At 36.7% G+C, this 26,303-nt stretch overlaps 1 protein-coding gene across 1 annotated transcript in view; it reads left to right on the forward strand.

Annotated features, from left to right (window-relative positions):
* Positions 1–26,303, forward strand: part of RANBP17 (RAN binding protein 17) — a gene marked incomplete at its 5' end in the record, with an annotated part of 125,662 nt that overhangs the window by 13,991 nt on the left and 85,368 nt on the right. Inside the window, 3 exons of the mRNA XM_010075006.1 lie at positions 2,159–2,352; positions 6,304–6,409; positions 7,988–8,123. Of these exons, the coding sequence (XP_010073308.1) occupies positions 2,159–2,352; positions 6,304–6,409; positions 7,988–8,123 (436 nt within the window). The remainder of the gene's footprint in view (positions 1–2,158; positions 2,353–6,303; positions 6,410–7,987; positions 8,124–26,303) is intronic.

Genomic DNA, 26,303 nt, shown 5'->3' on the forward strand with positions numbered 1-26,303 from the left:
TAGGATCTCCTGTCAGACTATGGGACTGCAGAACAAGCCACATCTGCTTTTCCTTTTCAGTTTTATGTTGCTGAGGTGATGTCATTTGTTCAGTTTGTGTGAGGAAGTGCATTCAACTTCACAATTGCTGTCCTTTTGTTTCAGCTTAGCCAAAATCTCATGTCTGCAAATTATGTAGCCTCTCATCTTACCACTTAGTGACTAAGCTACAGCTGGTGTTATTTGCCTTATGTTATCACCATAGGTGTGTTAAAGGCTGACTTCCTAATGGTTCAAAATCGTGAGCTTCTCTATCATTGTCTCAGGAATAAGAATGAATAGTACCTGGGGGAGCTTCCAGTGTTAGGACGGGGAAGAACAAGCAGCTGATTGCAGGTGTAGTCAGTTTTCCTTCTCTCAACCAGCCTACACTTCTTTTGGCATTTTTAAGTTATCTTCTCTGTTCAGCTTTCCTGTAGGGGAGTCTCAGGGTTGAACCTTAATGTCTCGTCTTTCTTCTCTACTGAGTGGCTCATTCTCTATCAGCTTCCAGACTTGAAGCACTCAGTAGGGCTGAGCTTCTGGGTCAAACCATCAGGCATGACCAGCTCCATTGAAATGTGCTGTTGTCTTCATAAGCATCACCATCAGCACTGAAAATTCAGTTTCTTTGTTTGGCACTGATGAGAGATTCTTCCAGATGTCCTTGTTACATCATGGAGGAGTAAGTTTTCTAATCTGTGAAAAAAGCCAACAGAAAAAAGATGAAGGTGCTGATCTCTTCTACAGGTGTGTATCATTCTTGAGACAATCTTGGTAATGCTGTTGGCATGTGTCTGTTCCCAGCTGTAAGTGATTTGTATGCCACTGTGGTATTGTCTTTTATGCCATGGAGATCCTCAGTTGTGGCATTTCTATAGACAGTAATATCAAATGTAGACTTCAATATCAAACATCCAGACCCATTCTTGAGCAGCATGGGGTGTCTGTGAGCCTATTTCATGAAACTTCTTCCATTTGCTCCAAGGATAACTGATATCTTTGCAAACAAATCCTGCTTTCTGGAATGGCCAGTTTTCTTACAAACCAGCTTGGTCGATAACGTCACCCTCAATTCAAGAGGCATTCAGCTGGGGCTACAGACAGAGCAGGAAGTAACTTGGAACAAGGGAAGGGGAGTTACTTTTGCTGTTTTGAGGAGTTTGAATAGCTATTCTCCCTTTTACATAAGGGTGGGTGAGGAACTAATGATTCTTCCACAAAGGGTCTACAAGTGGATGCTTTTCTACAAACTAGAAGGAGAGCTTTTATTTCAGGTATTTGTAAATACCTGAGAAGAGGTCTTTTTCAGCCCATCTTGAACATTAGGATTTTCATCCGCTGTATATCTTTCAAAGTTTGGAAAGATACAAACATCCAAAGTTTGGATGTTAGCACTGTTAGCTTTGCTAGCTTTTTGGATATAATCTTTGTCTGCTGCCTGCACAACAGAAGGGTGACATTCTGGGGAATAAACCTCTCCTATTGTGATTTGTGTAATGAGCATAGTTACACTTTATGGCAAGAGCTATTGGCCTCTTTGTTACAGGCATTCCGTAGAGTCACAGCTTGTTTACAGCAGAATAAAATAAAGGTTTGTAAAGCAGTTGCATGGAAGTTTACTGAAGCTTGCTTGTTGGCTTTGGTATCAGTCTTGTGCTTAATTTGATGAATATGCACAATCCATTTCTACGAAGTATTCCATTCTTTCCTTCCATCATCCTGTGAGAAACATGCTGCTTGTTAATACTCTGTTCGGGCACAGTGGACCTTAGCTCTTCAGGATTTACCTTTCTGTGTTCATGCTGCCAACTTTATCTCCTTTCTTCTTTGCTTTTAACACATTTTAATGTGTTAAGAGGGAGTCACACAGATAGAGTACTCTTATGTGTTCAAATGATGTGTATGGGTATGTATGTAAATAAAATGAGATCTTCTGTCTGTCTGTTGTATTCACCAGGTGCTAAGGCTTTTTTAGTTCACCAGTTCAGTGGCAGTGGTACGATCTGGATGGGAAAACAGAAACAGCTTTTAATCAATAGTGGCTAAGTGGTTAACAGTGGTACAGGATCTGGATGGGAAAACAGAAAGAGCTTTTAATCAATAGTGGCTAAGTGGTTACTTTTTATCTCTGTTCCAGAGATGGCTTAGAAGATCCACTGGATGATACAGCTACAGTTTTCCAACAGCTGGAGCAACTGTGCACAGTTAGCAGGTGTGAATACGACAAGACCTGTACGCTTCTTGTACAGTTGTTTGACCAAAATGCACAAAGCTACCAAAAACTATTGCGCTCTTCTAGTAGGAATCCCTTAGAAATCACAGTTCAGGAAGGTTAGTATTCAATTTAATTTTCAGGCTGGGATTTATGTGCCAATAACCATATACTTGCATATGAAAAAGAGTGAAGTTCTTATGGCAGATATAGCTAGACCTTTTCTCAAACTAGGAATTAATGATCCAAGTTACCCTGCACCACATTTTTACCAGTTGTCTTTGTATTAAATACGATACACTGGCAGTTGATGTGTTTGTTTTAACATCTTGTTACATCTTTAGAATATAGGTATGAGAGCTGTAAGAACTTCTAATTTCTGAAATCAACATTTTAGTGCCTCCAGTGCCCTCATGGGAACCAGCTGCAACTTGATGAACATTTTTTTGAAAATGAAGATGTTAACTTTCATTCTTTTTGCATTTATCTGTCTGTAAAAATTAATGTAACTTTAAAAACTTTATTTTATACAGCTCAGTTAAGATGAATTAGCTAATTTTCAAGAAACTCAAGTTATGTATTGTAGTGTAAGTTGTAAAAATAAGAAGTACTTAATAGCGTATTTTTTTCATATACCTATTTCAGTCCTCTCTGTGTCTCACTTAAATTGTCTTTATAACTACTGCCTCTTTCCTAATATAGTTATCTTATGGCTGTTGCATCTTTACTTGGATAAATGGTGTTGTTTTGAAAAGGTGAGACAGGTTACTGCTTAATACATCTGGGGGTTTTTGCATGCCATTAAATGTTTGTGATTTATTTTGCTGTTATTTTGTTGACAGTTTGAATATACTGTTTTTCTTCTATGTAGGAGCCATTTTTTCCCTAGTTTATATAAGGCCTCCTACTTACCTTTTTTATTAATTCTACTTTATTCCATACACCTATCAACTTTTATTTGGGAGGACTTTCATTAATGACCTGATTTCATTGACCAGCTGCAACCTGAATTTATAGTCCATTCCCCACTCAAAGGGAAACAATCAGCTGGAATCTTTCCGTGTCAGTGCTCTGGGAATTGCTATTCTGCATTAGACAACATTTCAGGCAGTTTAAATACTATGTTTCTTTTCTGCAAACTAAACATTTGTGCTCATATTGAACAATAACTGTTACATCCCCCAGATATACGTAGTTAAATTTAGATGTTTAATGGCTTTTAATGTTACAAAATAAGTTAATGTAATATTAAGATCTCATTTTATTATACTGTCTTGCTCTTCATATCAATAGTGATGTGGTCATGGTTTACTAAAACAATAATCCCCAAGAAATGGGTCATTAACAGTAGTTAATGATTACTTGTGATCTGTGGTAATGACTGATTTCTTTGGGATTATTGCTATTGTAAACCATAATTACAGATTATTACAGCTATAATTATTTTCTAAAAGAAAATATGTTGTCTGCCTCAGTAATTGCAAAAGCAAATGCACTGAAAATTTTAAACAGTGAAGGTATAAAAGAGAGAAAGGACTCATACCTGTTAATTGGCATTGTGCTAAGAGAAGAGGGCTATTGTTGGAAAAATACCTATGTACTTCAAAATGAGCTACTGCAATTTGTGAAAAGGAAGACAAGTTTTTTATTTTAAAAAAAGACTGTTGGCCAAAGTGGTGGCTCTGCTCTTTGAACCAGCTAGCATCACTTCACAATTGCTTTTTGATACCATCTTCAGATGGCCGTTCTTTAGTAGCTGTTGATGCTAAATTCATTGGAGCAATGTCTGTTCTCTTGGACATTTCAGCTCCAGTGTTTTGCTAATGATGGTGCAATCATGTAGTGTCCTAAGTTAACAGCTGTTTGTGCTGCAATGTGCAGTGTATCTGGTGGGGTTTTCCTTGAAGCGTCCTGTTTGTGAAGAAGCCCAGGTCTTGAAACAGGGAAATATGTTAGTTGTTGGACTGCTGATACTGTCCTTCCAGATTATTAGGGATGGAGCAGGAACAATAGGAGAAGATATTTACAAGTCTTCCTCATATATCCGATTTGAAAAGTCAACACTTGTTCCCTATTGCAAAGTGTTTTCTGTTATGGATCTCAGAGTGTATTACATATTTTTGTGGGTTTTTTTAAATAAGACTGAGATTTAAGAAAAACCTGAATTCTTTCCTGTACTTGTGTTGAAATAATCTGTGTGTTATTCCATAATCAGTATTATCTTTTGATGTATATTTGATCTCTGCATCTTTCTTATGTATAGAACACACTGTACTATGTACCTCTGACTGAAATAGAATTACTTATGATGTATAGGCAACAGATGCAGGCCATAAGGATGCTGGAACACCTCAGAACTATTAATAGTTCCTGGCTGAAGGAGCTTAGGAAGTAGAGCATTCAGTGCTCTCTCAGAACACAACAATGCAAAACACAAAGGGAAATTAAGTACAATTTGATGTTATTACGTGAAGACTAATTTGTCAGGGATTTGAAACAAACATGAAACCTCAAGACTTTTAGTAGATACTGTGCACGTCTTGATATGTGTGTAGAAATATCCAAAATAAAATATTTTTTTACAGTCATAATGTGACCTCATTTCTTTATCTGTAGTTTATTCTTTATGTTAAACTTCAAACTATGTTCGGAAGACACTTTATTCATGGGGGTATTGTCTTCACTCTTGTAAATTATGCTATGGTCACTTGGTAGATTCCTAGTAATGAGGGCAAAACATCTTCTAATTTATGTAAATATCTCACTTATTGAGAAACCTTGTTTGCAACTTGATTTAACTTACATGGATACTAAGTTACCCTCACTGTGTTGTTATTTTCAAGCAATTCATTTTAACTTACTACAAAGTATATTTTGCCAAATGAAGATGGAATCTAAAAGTAGCTTTACTGTTTGACAGTCTCAGTGCAGGTCTGTATGTTACTTTCCTATTCACATCTTAGTTTTGATCCTACTTTAGGGAAAAACTGCATCTTTCCTGGGAAAAGATGCCACTAGTTACTGGATTCACAGCTTAAAAAGCTGAAGCAGGAATCTGCATGGCTTGAGTAGGTATCAGTAGGTTAAATTTGAAGATGTTCCCTCTTAATGTGCCAGAGAGATTAAAATAATCCAGTTTTTGAAACACGGCAGGGATTTTCCAGCAGAGAGAGGCTGAAAGAATTCTCTGGAGTTCCATATTTATAAAGTGGGATTTCACTATTTCAAAGTTTGTGCAAAATACACTGCATACACAAATTCAGAGAGTTACTTATGGAACCTTAGCTTTACAGAAATTATGATCTTTACATTGTATTTCACTTGATCAGTACTTTGCCAGTGGATCCTCTAAGTGCTGTAGTGGACGCTGACAGCAAATTATCTGTGAGATCAGAAGGCGTGACAGCATGGCTAGAAATGGATGAGCTCTGTCTTTCAGACCCTTTTAGGAGACAGTCTATGGAGACTTTCAAAACTGTGTGGTAGTTGACAAACTCTTTTCCTGGAGAACATGTCTGATTTATGACATAAATACTGTTTTATGTGCAAATCTCTTCTCACTTGCAAAATTGCTGACTTTAGGTATTAGTTTAATATTACAAATAGTTTTTAATTTGAAGTGGAACTAAGCAGCAAGTAGATTGTAGTGAGTCTCAATTGCTTCCTAATGCTATGATAAGTACATATAACAGCCCCACTGTAGATAAAATTGTTCCATGCCTTGAAGTAACTTCTAGCAGGCAAATGAGGATAGTATATTAATTGTATATCTGATCTTATCAGGCTGAGTTTGTTTAGTTTGTGTTTTAGGTTAATTCTTTTGTGTTTCATTTATAAGGATGTCCAGGTTAATAGGGTGTTCTAGTTTATCTGTCAGTTCTGCCTAGAATTTTTTGTTAGTTGATTTGTCTGTGTAGGTTTTAAACCTAGTAAGGGGAGAAACCTAACCACTCTGACAGCGTTCCACAGTCTGATACCTTATAGAACTGCTGATGCCTTATTATTATTGTGTATTGTCCTGGCATAATAGTTTATAATCATTAACTGTTTTCCTTTCTTTTTAATGTTAGGACGTCTGGCATGGCTTGTCTATTTTGTGGGTACTTTTGTGGGAGGACGATTAACATACACTAGTACTGATGAACATGATGCCATGGATGGAGAACTATCCTGTCGGTAAGTAGTGCTTGTTTTGAATTCTTTATTTTGATTTTTTTCAATAATGTTTAGTATTAGCAGAGATTTAGAGTTTAAATGAGTCGATTTTTGTCCAGTTCTTGCATGGAGGGTGTTCAAGCACTGTATTGACTTTTGGTGAATTGAGACCATTCCAGTGGCTTTGTTCTTTCCTGTGTCATTATCCTGAGCAGTGAAGGAGTCATTAAGGCTGTCATTTGAAAACCGTGCTTGAGAGGAAAGGAAGAGAATTAAAAGCAAATATGTTTCTTACTATAAGCACTGTTTAGATATGCCCATGGAGGTACCTGTTTTCCTTTGTACATTGGTACTTGTACCAAGTGTTAATTTTACTAGTTGTGAGTTATGGCTGTTATTTTCTGCAGTACTTTCTTTACATTAATGATTGCGGGTGAAGAAGTGTGGAGGAACTGCTGATCAACAGTTGAAAATGTAGACTTTTAGGCTAGAGCTTGGAATAAAAAAGAAGGCTCTAGATTTAAAAATGTGCACGCTACAGTCATCTTTCTGCAAGTTTCAGGCAAGGGGTGAGCTAGGGATTATTGTGAATGGTGTGTATTCCTTATGGCAAACACAAAGTATGTGGCAAACACCTTCTTAATCCATGTTTTCACCCACAAGTATGTTAAAGGCATGCAAATGTGTTCCTTTTATTTGCCTCTACTAGCTAACACATGAAAAAGTGCATACAACTTAGAACTGGATAAAAAGCTGTACATTTTCTCCTTTGTTTCTTGCCTTCCTAATCTACCCTGGGGCTCTGTGATGTTAGCAGTCTTCCACTATGTTTTTATTAAAAGTGAGAGGTTTTTAATATACAGAGTTACAGATGAAGTAGTTACTGACTTCAAATCCAGTAACAATATATTTCAGAGTTGGCGAAAGGTGAGACTAATTTTTTGAATTGCTAGGGAATGAGGATTTCAAGGAATAGATAGCACAAGAACATGGAAATTAAATAAATGAATATTCCTTTTTTAAAAAAAAGTATCCAATTTTCTTAGTTGACACAGGCTGAAATTGATTCTTTGAAATCAGTCCTGGTAATATGGAGATATATACCAAGTAAGGATTTAGATCAGCAATACATGTTCGTTCATATGTTTTAGGAGAGACAGTAGTGAGAAGAAGCGAGGCAGACAGTGCATTGTATACTGCATATGTAAATTTATTTCTAAGTACAGTAGTTTCAATTTCCAGGGAACTTGACCAGCTCTCAACTTGCACTTGCCGTTTGAGGCTCATGCTTCTCAAATTTCTTTGTTTCTTTCGTTATGGAATTGATGCTGTAAGAAAGAAAAACACATTTTACAAACTCACCACAGTCTTAATGTATGTATCTGAGAAAATTTCAAGTGACAAAGTATTTAGAAAAGCATTATGTTGATGTTTCTGTTTAATAGTGGTCAATTAGCGTAATCAGCATTTAAACAAAACAAAATCCTAGAAGAAAGGTAGGCAAACAAAAAATGAGTGATGGGTTCCTAAAGAAATTAGCTGTGACAATATAGTTGAATTTGGGAGTTCTTCCTGAAAATGTTTTTTTCTGTCATTAAGAGTTTTTCAGCTGATATCTTTGATGGATGCCCAGTTACCACAGTCTAGTAGTGAAAAAGTAGAACTGGCAATTCTGTGGTTCTTGGATCAGTTCCGTAAAACATATGTGGGAGACCAGCTTCAGCACACCTCAAAGGTAAATATTTGCTGTAAACCACAACATTTGAAATAAAAAGCCTGTGCAGAAATTGACCTGTCAATATATCTTGCACATAAAAGCTGTTGAGCTTAGTTGGTGGCTAATTGGCTCGATGGAGAGATAGCTAGAGAACTTCTTAATGTGGTGTTCCTCTGAGCAGGCTTCCTACCACGTATGCTTTTGTGTTTTGGCATGCAAGGAGTTAACATTTTAACAGCTATGTTCATTAAACAATTTTAGGTTACTTTGCATTTCAATTTTTTGTTTCAAACATTTAGCAGGGTTCTGCTATATTGTGTTATATTTCACAGCTGGGTACACAAGATTTATTCTTTTAATAGTTCTGTTCTTTTGACAGTTACTCATTTATGTGGTTTCCACTGTCTTTCTCACATTACTTGGCTTTTCTGCATTTTAAATAGGGAAGAGGGAAAAGTAAGATGCATTTTTGGAGAAGCAGCAGTTAATTCACCTTAACTGTAGGGGACAGTCATAATGTAGATGTTATAAAGAGAATGTCAGTAAGATGAGATCAATTGATCTTGAGAAAGACTGAAAGAATTCTTTTGGAGCCCCAAGCAAATCTTTAGCAAGAATTGTGACAGTGACTGAGATTTGGTTTTACTTGTGTAGTGCCCTATCCTTGCTTTCCAGTGAACGGTCCCACTCTCAAGAATTCTTTTATCCCTTCAGGTTTGAACTGTACTTCAACTTTATTGAACGGTTCCTTACTTAATATTAAAAATAAAGTTTTACACTATACTGAATTACTTTTTTGTGAAAGCAATGTGTTCCTTTCAATTGTCAAAGCTGATTTGTCATTTTTAAATATGGTGCACTGCCCTAATGCCAAGTAACAGAACGTACACAGTAAAAATGTACTTGTGCTCCTGGTATTTTCATTAGCATAACTCCTGCTGATGGCAATTCAAAGGCAACATGGCTGTACAGTAGTTGTTATTCTGGTCTGTAATTCCTGGATTATTTTTTCTTTCTATGCTATTTTGAGGGTTTGGATCTCACTTTATATTCTGCCTGATTGAGGTGTAACTGCGTGGAGGAGCCCTATCGATGTGCAGTATGCTATGAAAGATTGTTCTAGGAGACTATGTACCCAAGCTTTTTATGTCTGTCCTTATAGAAAGCTGGAAGAAGCATTTGTGTGTGGGTGAAGCAGTGCAAAAAACCTGAAGTGTATTATTTATACTTAATCACCTGGAGCTCCGTTGTCAGTAGAAAAAATGTCGAACTTTTGCCAGCTACCCAAGAGTTCAATGCTTACGAATTTATCCAGCTGAGCAATGTGTTCTGAGTAACCGTAAGACTGCCTCTGTGATTGTGTTGTGTGTGGGAGGTTAAATGGTTAATTATTGAGTAAAATGCTGGCTGATGTTTCCATTTGATTTACTTAAGAGCACTTTGAACAGAAAGAATTAACTTTTACCAAAAGGACATGGAGGAAAGCTGTAGGATGAATTTAAGAAAACAGTTTAGTGTTGTTTTGGTTTTTCCCCAAACCCTGATAAGTGGACGTGAATCAAACTGGTAATATATCATGTCCATATACTGCCTTTGCTTATGACATTTGCCTTGTATGTGACCGGACTGGGAAGTGGGGATTTTGCAAGGCTTTCATGGTGCATCACAGTTCAAGGGGTGTTTCTAAATTCTAAGCCCAGTCTAGCAACTCCATAGTTCATTGCAAATGCATTTTCAGTGTGCTCTTTTTTTAATATATATAGTTTGATTACATTATCTACCAGTATAATTTTATATGCAGTCAAATTACACTTTCTTTTTGTTTTGTTCTAGTAGGCCTAATACCACAGCCTCTCATTTGCATTGATAGAATCCCGTGGTCCAGATCACGTTATTTTACCAGATCTTATAACAAACGCTGTGTGGAAGGCATCTGAGCTCCCAGTTTCGGTGCTTTAAATTTTTAATAATACAAAATTAGGTGTTTGTATACATTTTACAGTTAAGAGAAAGACAGAAGGCAGCACTTGTACGATTCTTGTGTTTTATCCTGCTGTAGCAGCAAGTGTAGCAGCAGATGGCATTCTACCCTCGCAGTTGTAAATCCTCTGATACTGTGTCTCGCTGGCAGCTATCTACAAATATGCAATAAAAAGGCTCACACTTGGAAGCAGAAAAATCAGACATATATCAAATGACTAAGTTAATATACATTTATATAAATATTCAGGATTGCTTGAATTGTTTTATTTACAGAACGGATAATGGAAATTCTGCATGCTTCAGCCACGTTGAAGTAATTTTTGAGAGTATTTCTCTATCTGATCATATGCTTGCATACAGAAAGACAATGGTTAGAGAAGGCTGAATAGGCTAATGAAATTGTACAAGTCTTCTATACAAATATATAAATTTTGTTCATTAACTCATATTCTTAAGTACATGTGTATAATAAAAACAAACTCATAGAAAAATAAAATTGGGTAGGTAGAGTGGTGCATTCATATTAAACAGTCCACGGGGGCATGCTGTCTAAGGAAGAACAGCAAAACCTTGGAGATCTCTTCCATGATACTGTAATATACTTTTAGTACCATTACACTCCCCATACAATGGTAATACATCAATATATACTGTCTTTTGGATCAGATAGACCTTTGAATGAATATACATTACATTTCTGTTGAATACCAGACTGAATTCTCTGGTACTGTACAGCACTATTCATATCTATTTGTCTGTCAATACATGTTTTGTTTTAATGCTGATATGACTTAGCCTTCATAGTCATCTTTTTGTGACATATTGCTGATTTGGATGCTGACACGGTAGTAGAAGAGAAGTTAGCTGGAACAGCACTGAACTGCCTTTACTCAGGTTGTAGCCTCAGCTTCTCTCTGTGGTAGCTGTAGCATTAGCGTAGCGTGCCACCGTTAGCTGCTAGGAGTGTAATATTGCATTGACATCCGATTCCTGACACCCAACACGTGTTGTTTGTTAGAGAAAACATTGCTGTCTTGAATGAGACTTGCATTAGCGTAGCGTGCCACCGTTAGCTGCTCCTGTAAGGAGTGTAATATTGTATTGACATCCGATTCCTGACACCCAGCACGTGTTGTTTGTTAGAGAAAACATTGCTGTCTTGAATGAGACTTTTATTTGCAGTATTCTTAACATATCAACAATGATACCATTATTTTATTATATTTGCAAGTGACACTAGACTGGGAGGAAATTTAAGTGCAAAGGACAGGATTTGAATTCAGAATGATCTTCATAACCAGGGGAAATAACCTGAAAGTTTAAAATGCTGGTAAAAGACCATGCTTAGGAGTGAAAATTGTGCTTACAGCTACCACTGGGAACTCTCTGACCAGGCAGCATTATTTCAGAAAATGCTATGGAGAGTGTGTAACTCAACACTGTGTGCTGGTTTTGCACACAAGAAAAATATAACGTTTTTGTGGATGTAGTAGTAGGAACGTTGTGCTGAAATTTCTTATTCAATTCTGAATAGTTGGTTCTAACAGGGCTTCCGCTGGAATAACATGTCCAGTTTTGGGCACCACTCTTTTGGGAAAACTGTAGAATTTGTAGACGAATGGGAGAGTACGACAACACAAATAAGATGCAGAAGATACTGCTTTGGTTTAGTTTAGCAAACAGAATATTGGGGTGGGACAAAAATCAAGGATGTCAAGAGTTATTTTAGAAAAACTAGTGACCAGATGTTTTCAGCGACCTTCAAGGGAAAGACAGGATGTAGTTGGCTTAACTTGGAGCAAGGAAGACTTAGGGAAAACTTTTTAACTATGCCAGGAACAGAGCGCTGGTGTGTACTATCAGAGATGCTGTGGTATACTCAGTTCTTTCTTCCATAAAAATACAAAATAAACCAGAAGGTCCTGGTGCTCTAATCTCATGGTTCCTATTACAAATGGTTGTAGTTGTTTGCTATGGCTTAGCCAGTGGAGAGCATGCTTACGGGGGAAATAAGCCCTCCTATTCTGTGTTATGTCAATCAGTCACCGGTAAAGAATTTTTCTGTTATTTCAGGATTTTATTTTAGCCTGCCATATTTCGAGTAACTCATTACAGCCATTTTAAAAGGAAAAAAGAGTGTGAGTACTAAGAGTGACAGGAATTACAGTGTCTTTGAGCGTGAGGGGTTGGCAGAGGAGACCGACTCCTTTTCCAGCTCAGAACATGAGTTCACTCTGCATTTATTCATGCTGAGAAAGGTCTTGTCTTAGTTATCCAGCCACAGGTGAGACTTTCACTGGAGAGCCTGCAGTTCAGAGTGACTGTCTGGTGACATTTCTGCCAAGTTGTGTAACTTCCCATGGCAAGTGCAAAAACAAGCTGGGGTGCCACAAGTGTATTTCAGCTGCCTTTTAAAATTGTGAGTTAGAGCAGAGTTGAAGCAAGTGCTTCATGAGTTACCTGCAGGTTCTTCCCTTGCTGTGGCAGGTGGACCAGATCTCGAGATCTGCTCCTCGCACTTGAATGCTGCTTGTGGTGTTGCAGAGCGTGTTTGTTAACACAGATGATATGGTTCAACACTTGCACTTGGGACACTAATTTAGGCTAAACAAGGATAAAAAGGCAAACCTTGCTAGCCAGGACCTTTTCCTGCTTCCAGGACATGTCAGAGATTTGTCCTTGGAGGGGAATAAAAAGCAGCAGGAGAGGTTCCCTCGCCTTCCCTAGAGTGGCTCAGTCGGCATCTATTCCAGACTCCCCCCGGGGAGAGGCTGGATCAGCAGCTGGTGGCATGGGCGGGCGTGTTTGGCTCTCTGACTGTCTCTAATTGGTAGTGAGAGATTGCCAAGAGTAAATCAAATGGTAACTTGTTGGATAAGTTTTACCGATTAATATATAATAGGAAATTCAGCTTAGCTAAGTTAATTACTAGGATTTCATATGTTAACTTGAAAAAAGTTTAACACTAAAATGTCTTCATAATCTGGAGTCCTGACACTTTTAACAGTGTTTGGTTTTTCATATCTATACAGCTTACAATGATTTTATAAAAAAGATGATTTTGGTTGAAGACTTTTCTCTCGAGGTACAATTAAGAGTTATCTTAATAGTGTGCTCTTGAAAAATATATGCATACAGAAATAAAGTTCTTTTTATTGTTAGTTCCTTTGCAGCTTCTGTTTTTGGGGGGAATGCTTGTAATTGTTAGATACTTTGTGATTGAAAATAGAAGTATTCAGTGGACAATTACTGGGTTTATATGTGACAAGATATTACGTTAAAATATTAATGTAGTTAATAAGTATTAAGTAGGGTTTAGAATTAGGTTATAGTACTGTCTATCACGTCACTTATCTACACTCCAGGGTTTATTTGTGGCATTCTAGCTGAGATTAAGGATTTTCTCTGGATTTTTTTACTTGTCATGTTTACTTTCTACAGCATGTGGCGCTATTTCACTAGAGTTATCCCTTTAGTTTCCTACTCCAGGACCTGAAACATAGAGGTCAGAACTGGAACCTGTTCACCTGAGATAAGGGTAGCGTGGTGTAAACAACATTGTCAATAGCAAGTGTTAGAGACTGAGCTGTGCTCTTCAGCAGAGCCCGATTACAGATCATGTCTGGAGTTCTGTTTCCAGCATTTATAAGCAGAGCAATTTTAAAGAAATCCCACCCATTATCTTAACCAGAATAGTTATGTTTGCAAGGGTGGTGGTTCTTTTGTGTATTAAAAAGAATGTATTGGTTAAAATGCATTTAGGTGAACTCTTCTGCTCTGAAGCAATCAATGGTTCCCTGTTGTGCTCTCTCTAATCAAACAGTAGCCCTGAATGTGTTTGGAGAAATCTGGAGGCAATTTTAATCTGTAGCAGGTGGCAGTGGTTTGAGGGATGCCTCCAGAAGTGAAGATCACTGGCAATGGTGTGTTCCAGCAAGCCATGCTTTCGTTTTGCCCCAGCCAGAAGAAGAAATGGTAGGGACCCAAGGTAGAAAAGTGGGAGTTAGAATTCTGATTTTCCTGGTTTTTTGAAACAGACCCATGTACAAATGAAGAGAGGCAGCTGTCACCTTTGGTGGACGCATCAGTTGAGTAATCTGTGGAATCTGGTCTGGTTTTCAGTCCAGGGCAGGGGAGAGTGAAGAAAAAAGTAGGAGTGGGTATTAGTGTTTCATAAGAAGTCTTTACAAATACAAATTGAAGCATGATTATAGAGTGGGATTTCTTACTGTATCCTGTACATATTTCATTTGTTTATGTGGTCAATATAAAGAAGTTACTATATTAATATTTAGGATTGCATCAATATGTGTTTTTGAAGCCTTTAAATTATAGATGTCGTATGAGGTAGATCTGCATTATGATAAAAATCTGAAAGGTTTAGAATTTACACTACAGTGTATTTAGAGGTGAGAAAAAATATTATTTCCTTGCTATATGTTTGTAGTAGCTGAAAGCAAAAAACATATGTAACCAGGTATCAACTAACCACTGCACGCCAGTTTGTCTTCAAATGTATGTGTGTATTCTGTTGACTTATGTTATTTTGATATTTTTTTTAGTATGTGTATATTTCTTTGATTACATTGCCTGCAGACACAGAAGCATGTCCTAGCAAAAAAAAAGGGGGGGGGGGGGAAGTAGTTGGGCAGAATGTGACTGCTTTTCACATTGTGACTGCACAGTCAAAGACCCAGAGATCTGCAGCAGTCCCACTGGCTTTAGCAGGGATCTGTGCAGGTAAAGGTGTTGATCAGTGTGTGTCTCATGAAAGATTCTGGGTCCTAGGGTCTTTGTGATGATACCTGAACGCTTGTGAATGATTATCCTTTTCAGAGCCATAAAATAGATATACTGTTTTATTTCATTACAATGAGGTGAAGATCACAACACTGACAGGTGCTGGAAATTAGCAGGCAGTTTTGAAATTGTTCTGTGCAGTAGAAATTAGATCTCATTTTAATTCAGCTTTTCCAAACTAGTAAATGAGGTTAATGCCATACATATTCAGCTGATATGGATGAAGAAATTGATATAAAGTAGATCAACATAGCTACAGGGCTACTTTAATTTATAGGTAAAGAGGCAGTGATAAATGAAAGTAATGTAGTAGTGGTCACTAAACTCCTCAGCCATCAGGGATTCAATAGTGTTAGCTGCTCATTAAAGGCATTGTTGGGGTACATCAAATAGAAATTTGAAAAGAAATAGCCAACTAACCCTTAATTATCGAAACATAGAAAATACTAATTATGCCTTAATTAGCTTTTCTTTTAATGTACTGAAATTGTTACTTTTTGTGTAGCACAAATGGATAGTTATATCAACAATAAATAGGTTGTTTTAATAACTTTCTTTTACCTCTGGGAAAACCACACTCCAATTTTTAATATGCAATAATGCTTCTCTCTAGCCTGTAGGAGATGAAAATTATTAAGTAGCTTTATTTTTTGAAGATTTTACAGCAGCTTTGGGAAGAATTATTTCACCATGCATCAATTATTTTTAATTGAACTGAATATTTTTCAGGTTGCATGAAATGCCTCTCATTTAAGTTTAACATTTAGAGTTTGTTAAGGAAGCATCACAGTGAGAATTGGGTACAACTTATTTCTTTGGCATATTCCAGGAAAAATTAAGACTGGTTGTTTCAGAAGAAATATACTGCCACTGGTGTTTTTTGCTGCACTGGGCCAAATCTCATTTTTACTCAGTTTCGTAGCTACCACACTGTGCTCGTCCAGTCTCCTTGCAGTGCATATAGGAAAAGAAAGTAGGGATGGACTTCACTGGGGCTTGGATCCAGCTGGTACTGAGGAAAAGTTTCAACAGCTGTTGAATACTTCTTTTCCTTTTGAGGTAGTGTGTAGCCTTTCCGCTTTGGTTACATGGGCAGGACAGGAATGTCAGGAGCAGAACTGGGTTTGTTTTATCAAACACGACAGGTATGTGTTCTTCCAGGTAACTGCTGGGAGGGAAGCACTGTATAGTGCTGATCGTAAAAGCCTCCAAATTCATTAACGATCCATACTGAAATACAAAGAATATAATTGCTAGTACAAACTACGAAATAAGTAGATATTATCATGGTGAACAAAGTATTGCAGGATCTTTCAAAATCTGTGGAACTGATACAGACATCCTAAGAAATCTTAGTAATTACTTTTTTCTAAGCTTTCTATTCTAAACACTTTTAGCTTTAAAACAGAGCAAGTAAGATGCCTAGAGAACTTCAGAGGTTGCAAGGTACTAACTTGAATTTCAGAGATTTCAAGCATTTTACATACATTCAGCATTCAGGATGGTCAAAATGCGGGGAAAGATATGACTGAAATAGACGAATAGTAGTTTTTGACAAGTAATTTCCTGGTGGTTGTAGTCATACTTTTAAAGAAAAGTCTTATTTTCAAAGCTTTAAAGAGGAGAAACGAGATGAGAACATTTAATCTTGCTTGAATGAAATATCTGTCATCCAGCATGGAGACAACCACAAAACTAGTCAAATCTGTAGCTCAGATTTTTAAGCGTAGGATCTGTTTCTGGGGCTGGAGTTGCCAGTTTGGCTTGCAGCAGCTTAGTGTTCGGAATTCATCAGGTTTTTTGGACAAAAGAATTGGCAGTGTGGTTTTTGGGGTTTTTTTTATTATAGTCCTGAGAAAAAAATGTTGCTTCATATGTATGTAAATTACTTTGGTTCTCTCCTCTTTGGGGCTCTGACTTCTTGACTGTCTTACCAATTTCTAGCAAGTTTTGGAGCTAGAGAAGATTCACTCAAGGAAATGTTACTCGGGCAGATCTCCTTTCATATTTTCCATCATAGTTCTTATCCTGCCATGAGCAAAAGAAGGTTCAGCAAATATCCCTGAACCAATATTTGAACTTATTTAATTGCCTAAAGATTGGACAAGCTAAGTTAATTGTGCTGTTGCTTATAAAAACGTATAGTTATTTTTAATTCTGGATTGTGGCTTGCAGTGACAACCATCTTACTTCATGTGAAAATAATTAGATTTCTTTTGAAGAAATCTAATAATTTGCAGGATTCTTTAAGTATTTAGTGCAGAATTTTTTTTTGTTTTTCTGTTTTTAAATGAAAAAAAACCCACCAACAACAAACTAAAAACAAGTGAGCTAGAATATGTGACACTTAATTCGTGGGAGTAGCCAGCAATTCTTTATTACAATGGCTTGGCAAACTTTAAATCAGAATACGCTATGCCTGTTCTTTGACAACTTTTAGAAATTTCTTTATTGAATTTCTCTGTCACTTGGAAACTCTTTACAGCAAAGAAACTGCCAGGACATAAAGACAAACACTAAGAACTTTGCAGAGTCATAAACGTTGGTTTCCTCATCAAGTTGTAAAGTATTCTTCATGTTACATATCCTCAATTGTCATTTTTTTTACTTTGTTGTTTTATGCAGGAATCAGTATGTTTTTCTTCTTGGACTCTACAGCACTTTCACTTTTGCATTTGCTTGGGGAATTTTTGTTTTGCTCTCTTCCCAAATGTTACTTTATGTACTCGTAGTCTTCCTCTTTTTCTTGCAATGCTGTTTATAATCTTTAAATCCTTAAAATTTCCTTCTTTTTTTTTTTTTTTTTTGAAGTTATCTTTTGGCTTATTGGTCATGACAACTAAAACCTGTGTGAATCTTTATGTAGATAATATTTAATCACATGTTTGCAATTAAAGCACTGGTTTAAGTGCTGTGCTATTTTATTTTAGAATTTTATAACACAAATCAGGCAATCTTAAAAATAAATAATTAGCATAGTTCAGTTGTGCAATTGGCTGTAACTGAGCTTTATTTTGTAGCTGCTAATAAAGGCACATGATCGTGTTCAGGCACTGCAATTATCATTGAAATGTGTATGTCCATTAACTGCAACATTAGGCTGAGGATATAATTACTGTCTAGAGCCAATATCTTTGTGAAGTTACGTCTGTGACGCTGTTAAGCTATAAGCGATATTTGTAAACTAATATTTAAATGTTTCTGAATTGATACCATCACTTGCGGACTTAAAAACTAATCCTGCTTCCACTCCAAATTATTGACTTCTTAAGTGTTTGGCAAATATATTATTGGGTTATTTGGATGTGAGTATAATTTGTGATTTGAGAGAGACTGCTATTTTTCTAGTAGTGAGTTCCCAGAACGAACTGAACTGGTGGCAGGAGAAGAGGGAAGCTGTGGTAACAGCAAAATGCTGATGAAACAGTGGTAACAGTGGTACAGGATATCACAAAATGCTGCACACGTGGTTAATTTTTCTTGTAGTAGAGTTATGTTTCAGACCATTTAGTATAACAATTTAACTACAAAAAAACCTGTTGCATGCTAAGAAGAGAATAAAGAAAGACTTTCCTGATAATGTTAGAAGTATGTTTTAAAGAAGAATGAGAATGAGCCTGGTCGTTGATTTGCTTTCTGAAAATTTCTATTATTTATGCTGACAGAAGAACCGGAAATTTCCTGTGAAGTTAGGTGGATAGTTTATTTGCAAAACTAAGTTAAGTCACCTGTAAAGAATTCCTCACATATGGAGATGTTTGCATCTGTAATCTAAGGCCCTTTTTCATATTTTGTTTTTATATGTAAAATAGGTGTGGTAGTAGTTGACTTTTAAGTATTTGCATCAATTAATTTTCTGTTCTGTTCCCTTGGTATGTGAGTGATAGCCACCAGTTTGTTTAATTTGCTTACCTGTCTCAGAAATGGAGATTTAGGGACTGCTGACGGGGGGAAATACATGTTAAAGAGAATCAGTCTTTCAGCATTTTTCATCCTCTTTTGAATGCGAGTGTATTTAAATTTTTTCTAGCACAGAGCAACTATTACATTGCTTAGTGATTTTCGTCTGATACAGCCTAACATAATTCTTTTTTCTATTTTACAAAAGTAGTTTCAGATTCTGTGTTCACGTACGTCTGCTGTTTTGCTTACCTGCCTCTGCTTTGTCTTTGGTAACTGGGCTTGTTGTAATGACTCTATTTATGTTTTGTGTCCATGTCACTAAATACTACTTTGCATTTATTATATTGATTATGTTCTTTGTCTCATAGTTAAGTTAGCATTTCACCTCAAGCAGATTCTCTTCTCTGAGTAACTTCTAACTGCTGGACCTTTTCCCTGTGCTGTATATCCCATGCCAACTTAGCAAGAAGGAATAAACAGCAGCCAGGACATCTTGGGGAAAAAGCAGCAGCCTATCTTGTGACTTTCTCATATGAAATAGATTGGTTTGGTTGCTGTATGTTGGCCTCGTATCCTCATTATTTAAGTAGCTTAATGAATTAATTTCTCAGACCTTGCAGTAAGTAAATTAACCATCAGAGTTCAGAGCAGACTGAATAATTCTTCAATATTGGACTGCAGTTAAATTTAATTATGAAATTGCTTATTGCATGTTTGTGTAACTCAGGAAAAATATGCAAAATAACACATGATAAGTACCTCTGTCAAAAAATAACAAAACAGTAAAATCGTAGCAGGTTATATTACTCTTGTTGATACTGGTTGGATTATACATCATTGGGTTTACGTAATGTGTTCATAGTCTGCACTGGTCAGCAGTGCCAAAGGGGTTTTGTTTGATGTTAGCAGGTCAGCTGTTTAGCATCTCCTTCAAAATGACTTAAGAACTTAATTTAGTAACCAGTGACTAGTATGTTACTGAAATAGTCCTCTAGATGACCTTTAGATTTTCCTATAGAATAGTGGTGTCATTTTAGATTTATATGGGGAATAGGTATTTGTATAGCAGTGTTCTTAAATAGGGATTGTTCTAGACCCACTAACTTGAGTTAAGTCTAAAGGGTTTTTTTATTTTCTAGGAAAATATTTAACCCAAGTAATAATCTTTGCAGCTAGCTTTATGCAGTGATTCTATTCTTACAGATGAAACAAATGTGATAATTGGGTAGATAAAAGTACAAAATTCCACTCTTTGTGACCTCAAGGTCAGTTGGTTTTGACCTTACAAAAAAGTGCAGTTTCTGCCCTGTGTTAAACATTGCATTGTCAGTTTATTGGAGTATTTTCTGTTTATTTTGTTATAAGCACAAGTTCTGCTATAATCCAGAATTGCAAAGAACATTTGGTTTCTTTTTTTTTTACCTTTTCCTCTCGTATTGCTACTGCTGTTTTTTTTAATTGAACAGGATTGGATAGTTTGCATTGCTGTTACGATGGTTGATTCATGTATTTTCTTCACACATTTAGACTTATTTAGAAGTGTTTGTATTGAAAGATCAATATTGACCGGATACTTTAAAAATGAAGACAAGCATTTGCGGAGCAGCATGTACAGAAAATGTCTCTTTTCATCAAGCTGTTGTTACCGAACCATCCAGTCTAACCAGCAATACATCACTTCCACTCTGGAAGAGATAAGGTCAATGGAGCTGAATTGCTAAGAACTATTTCCTGCGGAGCAGCAGCAGTCATACCCAGGATATAGTATAAGGAACCTTTTGGGGTTTGAGATATAAATGAGGCTTCAGCTACTTCCTCTGTTTTGCAGTTCCTTTGATCTGGAAACTTGCCAGGTTGATGAAGTCATCAGATTTCTGAATCAAGTTGTTTTCTTTTATTTGGACTGCCCTTGGCTTCACATGCCTTATCTAAATGGCCTGAGATGCTGTCTGAGATTAGCATAGCAAACAAACATCCACATCACTGTAAAATGCTTCATGGTGAATTAAGTGAAAGGTTTCCTCCAGACAGATGATCTGTTGTACCTATGTCCCTCCATTTGCATCTGTATGAAAGTAACTTCACCAAGAAAGGTTTGCACAGCAATCTCTGCAGAAACTGCATTTGCTCAGTGAAGGCAAGGGCTTCCAGCAGGCACTCCTGTTCCTGTTTGTGTGTCAGTTCATTGATCATCCAAACATTTTCATATGCCTCCGCTCTCTTTTCCCAATGCTTTCAGCAAATTATAGATATACTCTAGTGAATTAAGATGTTCCAGGCGAAAGTTGTTTGCAAATACAGAAAAAAAGAGTTGAACCATGAGGTATTTCTTATATCTCTGCTGTTGACGTTAGGGGATTTCGGCTTGATCCTGCCGTATTCCATTCATTTAAATATGGACAGTACAATTTTTTTTCTTTATAATTTAGTATCCACCTACCCTGTGTGTACTGTTATTAACATCAAATAAATTAAACTTCAGACATGATGGGGTTCACAATTTACATCTGTTTCCAAAGGCTTTGAGCAGTGTTGCTAGCAGATCAGCTGGTAAGTCTTGGGGACTTACTAGTCATCAGCTGTAAGATGGCTATTTGCTGGACCTTTCATGTTACTCAGTGCAGTCTTTCGGCTCTTTAAAATTTGAATGTTGAAAATATTTTTGTATTGGTCTGTGTAACTGCAACAGACAATCTTAGGCTGCAAGTTGATTGAAGGGATCTAAGGACACTGAAGTTGAATAGTTGTTAGTCCCTAATAGGACTAGGAGAAAATAAAGAAAGTTCTTTCTTAGCTGGTGATCGGATGATCAGTAATTCTGTGCAGGGTAGTTTTCCTTTCTCATTTGAGATTTAAAGGTTCATGCTGTAATTGGAGAATCTCTAACAGAAATGTTTAACCTAATTTTTCTGGCTACTGCACTTTGTCCCTCTTTTGATTACGTGGTGGACACATGAAATCCTTAAAACATACTTTTGGGAGAGAATGGACTTCTTGGGCTAAGGACACATGAAACCAGCAGTTCAAAATGTCTGTCAAAACATCAGTTAAATGCAGGTTCCTTCCCTGCACTAGTGAGATCTTTCATTTAAGTCAGTTACTTTGGTGAGTTTCTTAGTTACTATTTTAGGCTTTACTTTTTCTATAGGAAGCCCAGGGAGTTCAGAAACTGAATTTCTTCTGTTCTGTCATTAAAAGTAATCAATTAAATGATGAGGAAAAGACAAGCAGAGATCACTGTGGAGAAATTGAGAGTGACTTTTATAGACATCTGCATTTTAATTGGGTATTTTAAACCTATTTTTCTCATCCTTTTAGAGTTGTTCTTCAGTGCTCATTGGAAATTTAACAGCAGAGTCATTCACCAAAACTATAGGATAGGAATGGTTTGTTTTGGTTTTGGTTTTGTTTTTTGTAGGATAGGAATGGTTTGTTCTGGTTTTGGTTTTTTTTTTTTTTTTGTCCAAATCCTTAACTGTGGGGGTGAAAGGAAGATGTTGAATCATTCTTAAGTAAGGTACACTTAAGTATGTACTCAGAAATTCTTTCCTTCAGCAGTTCTGAGAGACTTGGTCAGCTTTGTGTGAGTTACTGTTTAAGGCCTTATTTTCTCTTCAGTCGACTTAGTGAGTTCAGAAACTGAGGCAACTGGTATTATCTGAAATTTCTGTATTAGGGCTCTTGATATGAAAGCTTGAGAGGGATACTGCCTGTCCTTGAAAATTTGGAGCAAAATTAAAGCCAAAAGTTTGCCTATCTTAGAGTCTGATAGACCAAGACAATTAAGTGGAGCTGAGAGAGTTTTTTAGCCCAGCAGCATTCTGAAACCATTCAGAAATGAGTTGGTGAAGGTGCTTTGGCTGAGTGGGTGTTGAAATCTGAATTCTTTCTTTTTCCCCCCTTTCCACTAAATATCTGGATCATTTGCACTTCCCGTTTCATTGTACTATTAGGAAAAGCAGTAAAGTTCTCTCAGATAAACCAAATCTTTTTGTTGTCTTAACATTTAAGAAAATCCAAGTTTAACTGGGAAAATACTTCAAAAGTAATAGGTATGGAGACTTTTTTCTTTGTGATTGGCTTTGGTGGACACAATCAAAAGGGCATACAAGTCATGGTGTTAGATTGATTTTCCTCTTCACAAAAAGGAAAAGAAATGGATTGCTACTGTATTATTTCCTTTTTTGTGTTGCACAGAAGATTGGCATCCTTTTGTGAGATCTTGTGGTGAGCCAACCTGCCTTGGGTCTTTCTCATAGGGAAGATTTCACTTGTCATGTTCAGATCCAGGACCACTCATAAAGGTCCAGGTGACAGGTCAGTGTCTTTAAGTGTGTCCACGTAAGGTAAGCCGGTGAAGGTTATTTTAAGCAATGAGAGGTGAGCAACTCCAGTTTAGGTATCTGTAGTAGGGCTGGTAGGGATATTTTGAAGAAGCCTGTTTCTTCAAAAGTTTTTGAAGGCATTGACATGAGCTTATTTTTGCAAAGCCAAACTACTCAGGCTGGAAACCTTTTCACACATCTTGTCAACCATTTTGAATATATTTACGGTATGAACACGTTGAAGTTTAGGAACTCCCATCATCTTCCTTAAATATACACTCTCTTGCTCTTTCTTCAAACTCAGTATTGGATTCTGTATCTTTGACTAATGAGACCCTTTCGAACACCTTCAAAGCGTGCTATGAAATCAGTGATTTCAACTGAGATCAGGATTGAAAATGATACATCTGCTTTTTCTAGTTATGCTGTCTGTCGTCTTGGTCACACAGGGCACTGGATAATTTTCCAAGTAAAATCTATAATGAGTTGTGATTTTCTTGCAGAAAGGGACTTCACAGGTAAGTTTCCATGAACTAGAGATTCCAGCACTTGTATGTATATCTTTTAGAGAAATTGCTTGCTCAAAGTGTGGAGATATTCTTCATCATATCAGAGAATTGTTCTAGCTACATGGGCTTTGCAACTGTCTTCAGGTTATACAGCCCTTCTGTATAAGTGATTTCTGAGTGTCAGGTACTGTGGGTAAATTTAGTGTAGTACCAGGACTGCTTTGAAATCTGCCAGTACCCTTTGAAGTTAAGGAAAAAAGGTGTTCTTCTAAACAAATGGGGTTTTAAATGAAGTTCCTGTTTTGCAAAGTAGATATCTAGAATCAGAGAGACACTTTATGATACATATTCGTTAGTACTTGTGGTAATCCTTTTAAAAGTAGAGTTTTAATTGTACATGTTGTGAAATCCACCATTGCAAAGTAAATATCTAGAATCAGAGAGACACTTTTTCGTTAGTACTTGTGGTAATCCTTTTAAAAGTAGAGTTTTAATTGTACATGTTGTGAAATCCACCATTTTCTTTACAAATAGATAAATAAAAGGCATCTATTGGGAAGGATGTAGTATGTCTTACAACTAGGAAATCAGCAGAGGGAGCACAAGTTAACAAACAGAATTATATTCAGTGTGAGGGACTGGTGGAGGCAATGGTTCTGGTGAACAAGCAGCGAGTAATCAAATACTTGTCTGTTTTGTATTCTATAAAGATTCAATCACAGTGACACTTTCATACTACCAGCTTGAATACACTTAGATGGTAAACCATATAACGGTATTTCTAGAGGTGTAGAGAGCTGTCGAGTAGAACTGAGCTGTGATAGGTAGGGAAGTTTCTATTGTGAACCTTCGATTACTGTTAGCACTTGATGATGAGACAGTTCGACTTTGTTCTAGTTTGCTTTTTGCTTTCTTCACTTGCCACTAAGCAAGTATCTTGTGCAAATATATCCCTTGTGTTCCTCTCTGGAGGCCCAGGGGAAGAGAAGCAGGTGGGTGGAAGCTGCTTGCTCTTCAGCATCTTCACCTGCACATTGGTGGCATTGAGCTTCCTACTTGGCTTGACACTGCTTTGGCTCAAAACAAGGGAGAAAGTACTTTTGAGAAAAGATGTTTCATTTTTAAGCATGCTTAACCTTAATAGTTATGACAAGTTTTTAAAAATCTGTGCATTTGAGACAGCATTAATAATTCATATGTGTTGCATTAAAAAAAAAGAACAAACTGTCTGTAGGGTCATTAAATTCTTACTTGCCTAAGATCATGAAAGTTTAGAGGACCTAAATTGGTACATTGTTGGGGTTGTAGTGTGCTGCTTGAAAAAAAATACCCTCTGATTTAGTTTTGATTCTGACAATACTCAAAAGGATTTGTTATGTCTTACAGACCTTTCTGCAAACTACTAATGGGATGAACACAATATATCACTTTTATAATAGTGAGCTATTAAAGGCAAACATAAAGCAGTCTGAAGCCCATAAGTGCTGCCAACAGCTCCTGCTTTAATGAATTCCCTTTTAGATGTCCATTAAATGCTCATGGCAAATGTACTCATAATGGAAATGGCAAATCTAAATGGGTAGATATGAATAATCCATGGAGTTTAAATTCTGTTTATGATCATCTTCACATTTAGTTTTCAAGACAACGCAGTTTAGTTTTCATTACAGTTTGGAATAAAGAGGACAGGGAGTAATTGATTGCTTGAAGCAGATTAAAATCAATGGGTTGCTTTTCAAAGAACCCGTTCAATGCAGTAATTTCAACTTTAAACATTGATTTAGGAAACTCAACACAAAATGTTTTGTGCCGTGTGAACTTTTATGTGGAAAGACTAATACTAATTTTATTTCTATATATCTGTACATAGAAATATATAGAGGTTGTTATCAGTATGTGCATGAGTAAATAGTGACCTATATTAAGTCATTTTGATATTATTGCACTCATATAATGAATCAATGAGATTCCCGTCATCATTGTGATACAGTTTGTAACCCATTAGCACACAGAAATTACAGCCCATCATACATCATTACTGTGATTGAGGCTTTATTACCATATTCTCAAATTGCTTGCTTGCTATAAAACTAAATAGACACCAGACAACTATAGGTAGACGATAGACTGTGCATTATTGTACTGGAATAATGAAGGATTATTGTAGCGTAATGGGGCGCAACTTATGAGGAAAATAAACTTGGCAGCAAAGGAGAGCTTGAGTGTTTTTAATGTTTGCTGTTACTACTTTAAAGGTCAAATATATTTGTTATGATCAAGTTACTGTTTCCTTATTTCATGAATCATACCCTTTTCATATTTCAAATAGACCTTCTTTTATATTTAAGCATTTAAAACCTGGGAACTGCACTGCAACCCCAGAGACAAATTGACAGCTTTGGAAGTACCGGCGTGGCTGCGGAGGTGGTGGGGTGGGTGACAGGACATCCGTAGCAATGTGCACTTACTGTATTGTGCTGAAAAGAAACAGAAGAAAAACTGCATCAGCAGACGTCAGCTGTTAAGTGATTAAGTTCTCCAAATAGATGCAAAGCATAGATTAGGAATTTTAGGAGCTGTAGTGAACGAATTAATGGTATCTTGACCTTAAAAGAGGAGAAATCGCACTGAATTTGGCTTTAATGATCTCTCATGACAAACCTGGGGGCTTGGTACAC

This window comes from Pterocles gutturalis, unplaced genomic scaffold (assembly GCF_000699245.1).
Source record: "Pterocles gutturalis isolate BGI_N339 unplaced genomic scaffold, ASM69924v1 scaffold2857, whole genome shotgun sequence".
NCBI lineage: Eukaryota > Metazoa > Chordata > Aves > Pterocliformes > Pteroclidae > Pterocles > Pterocles gutturalis.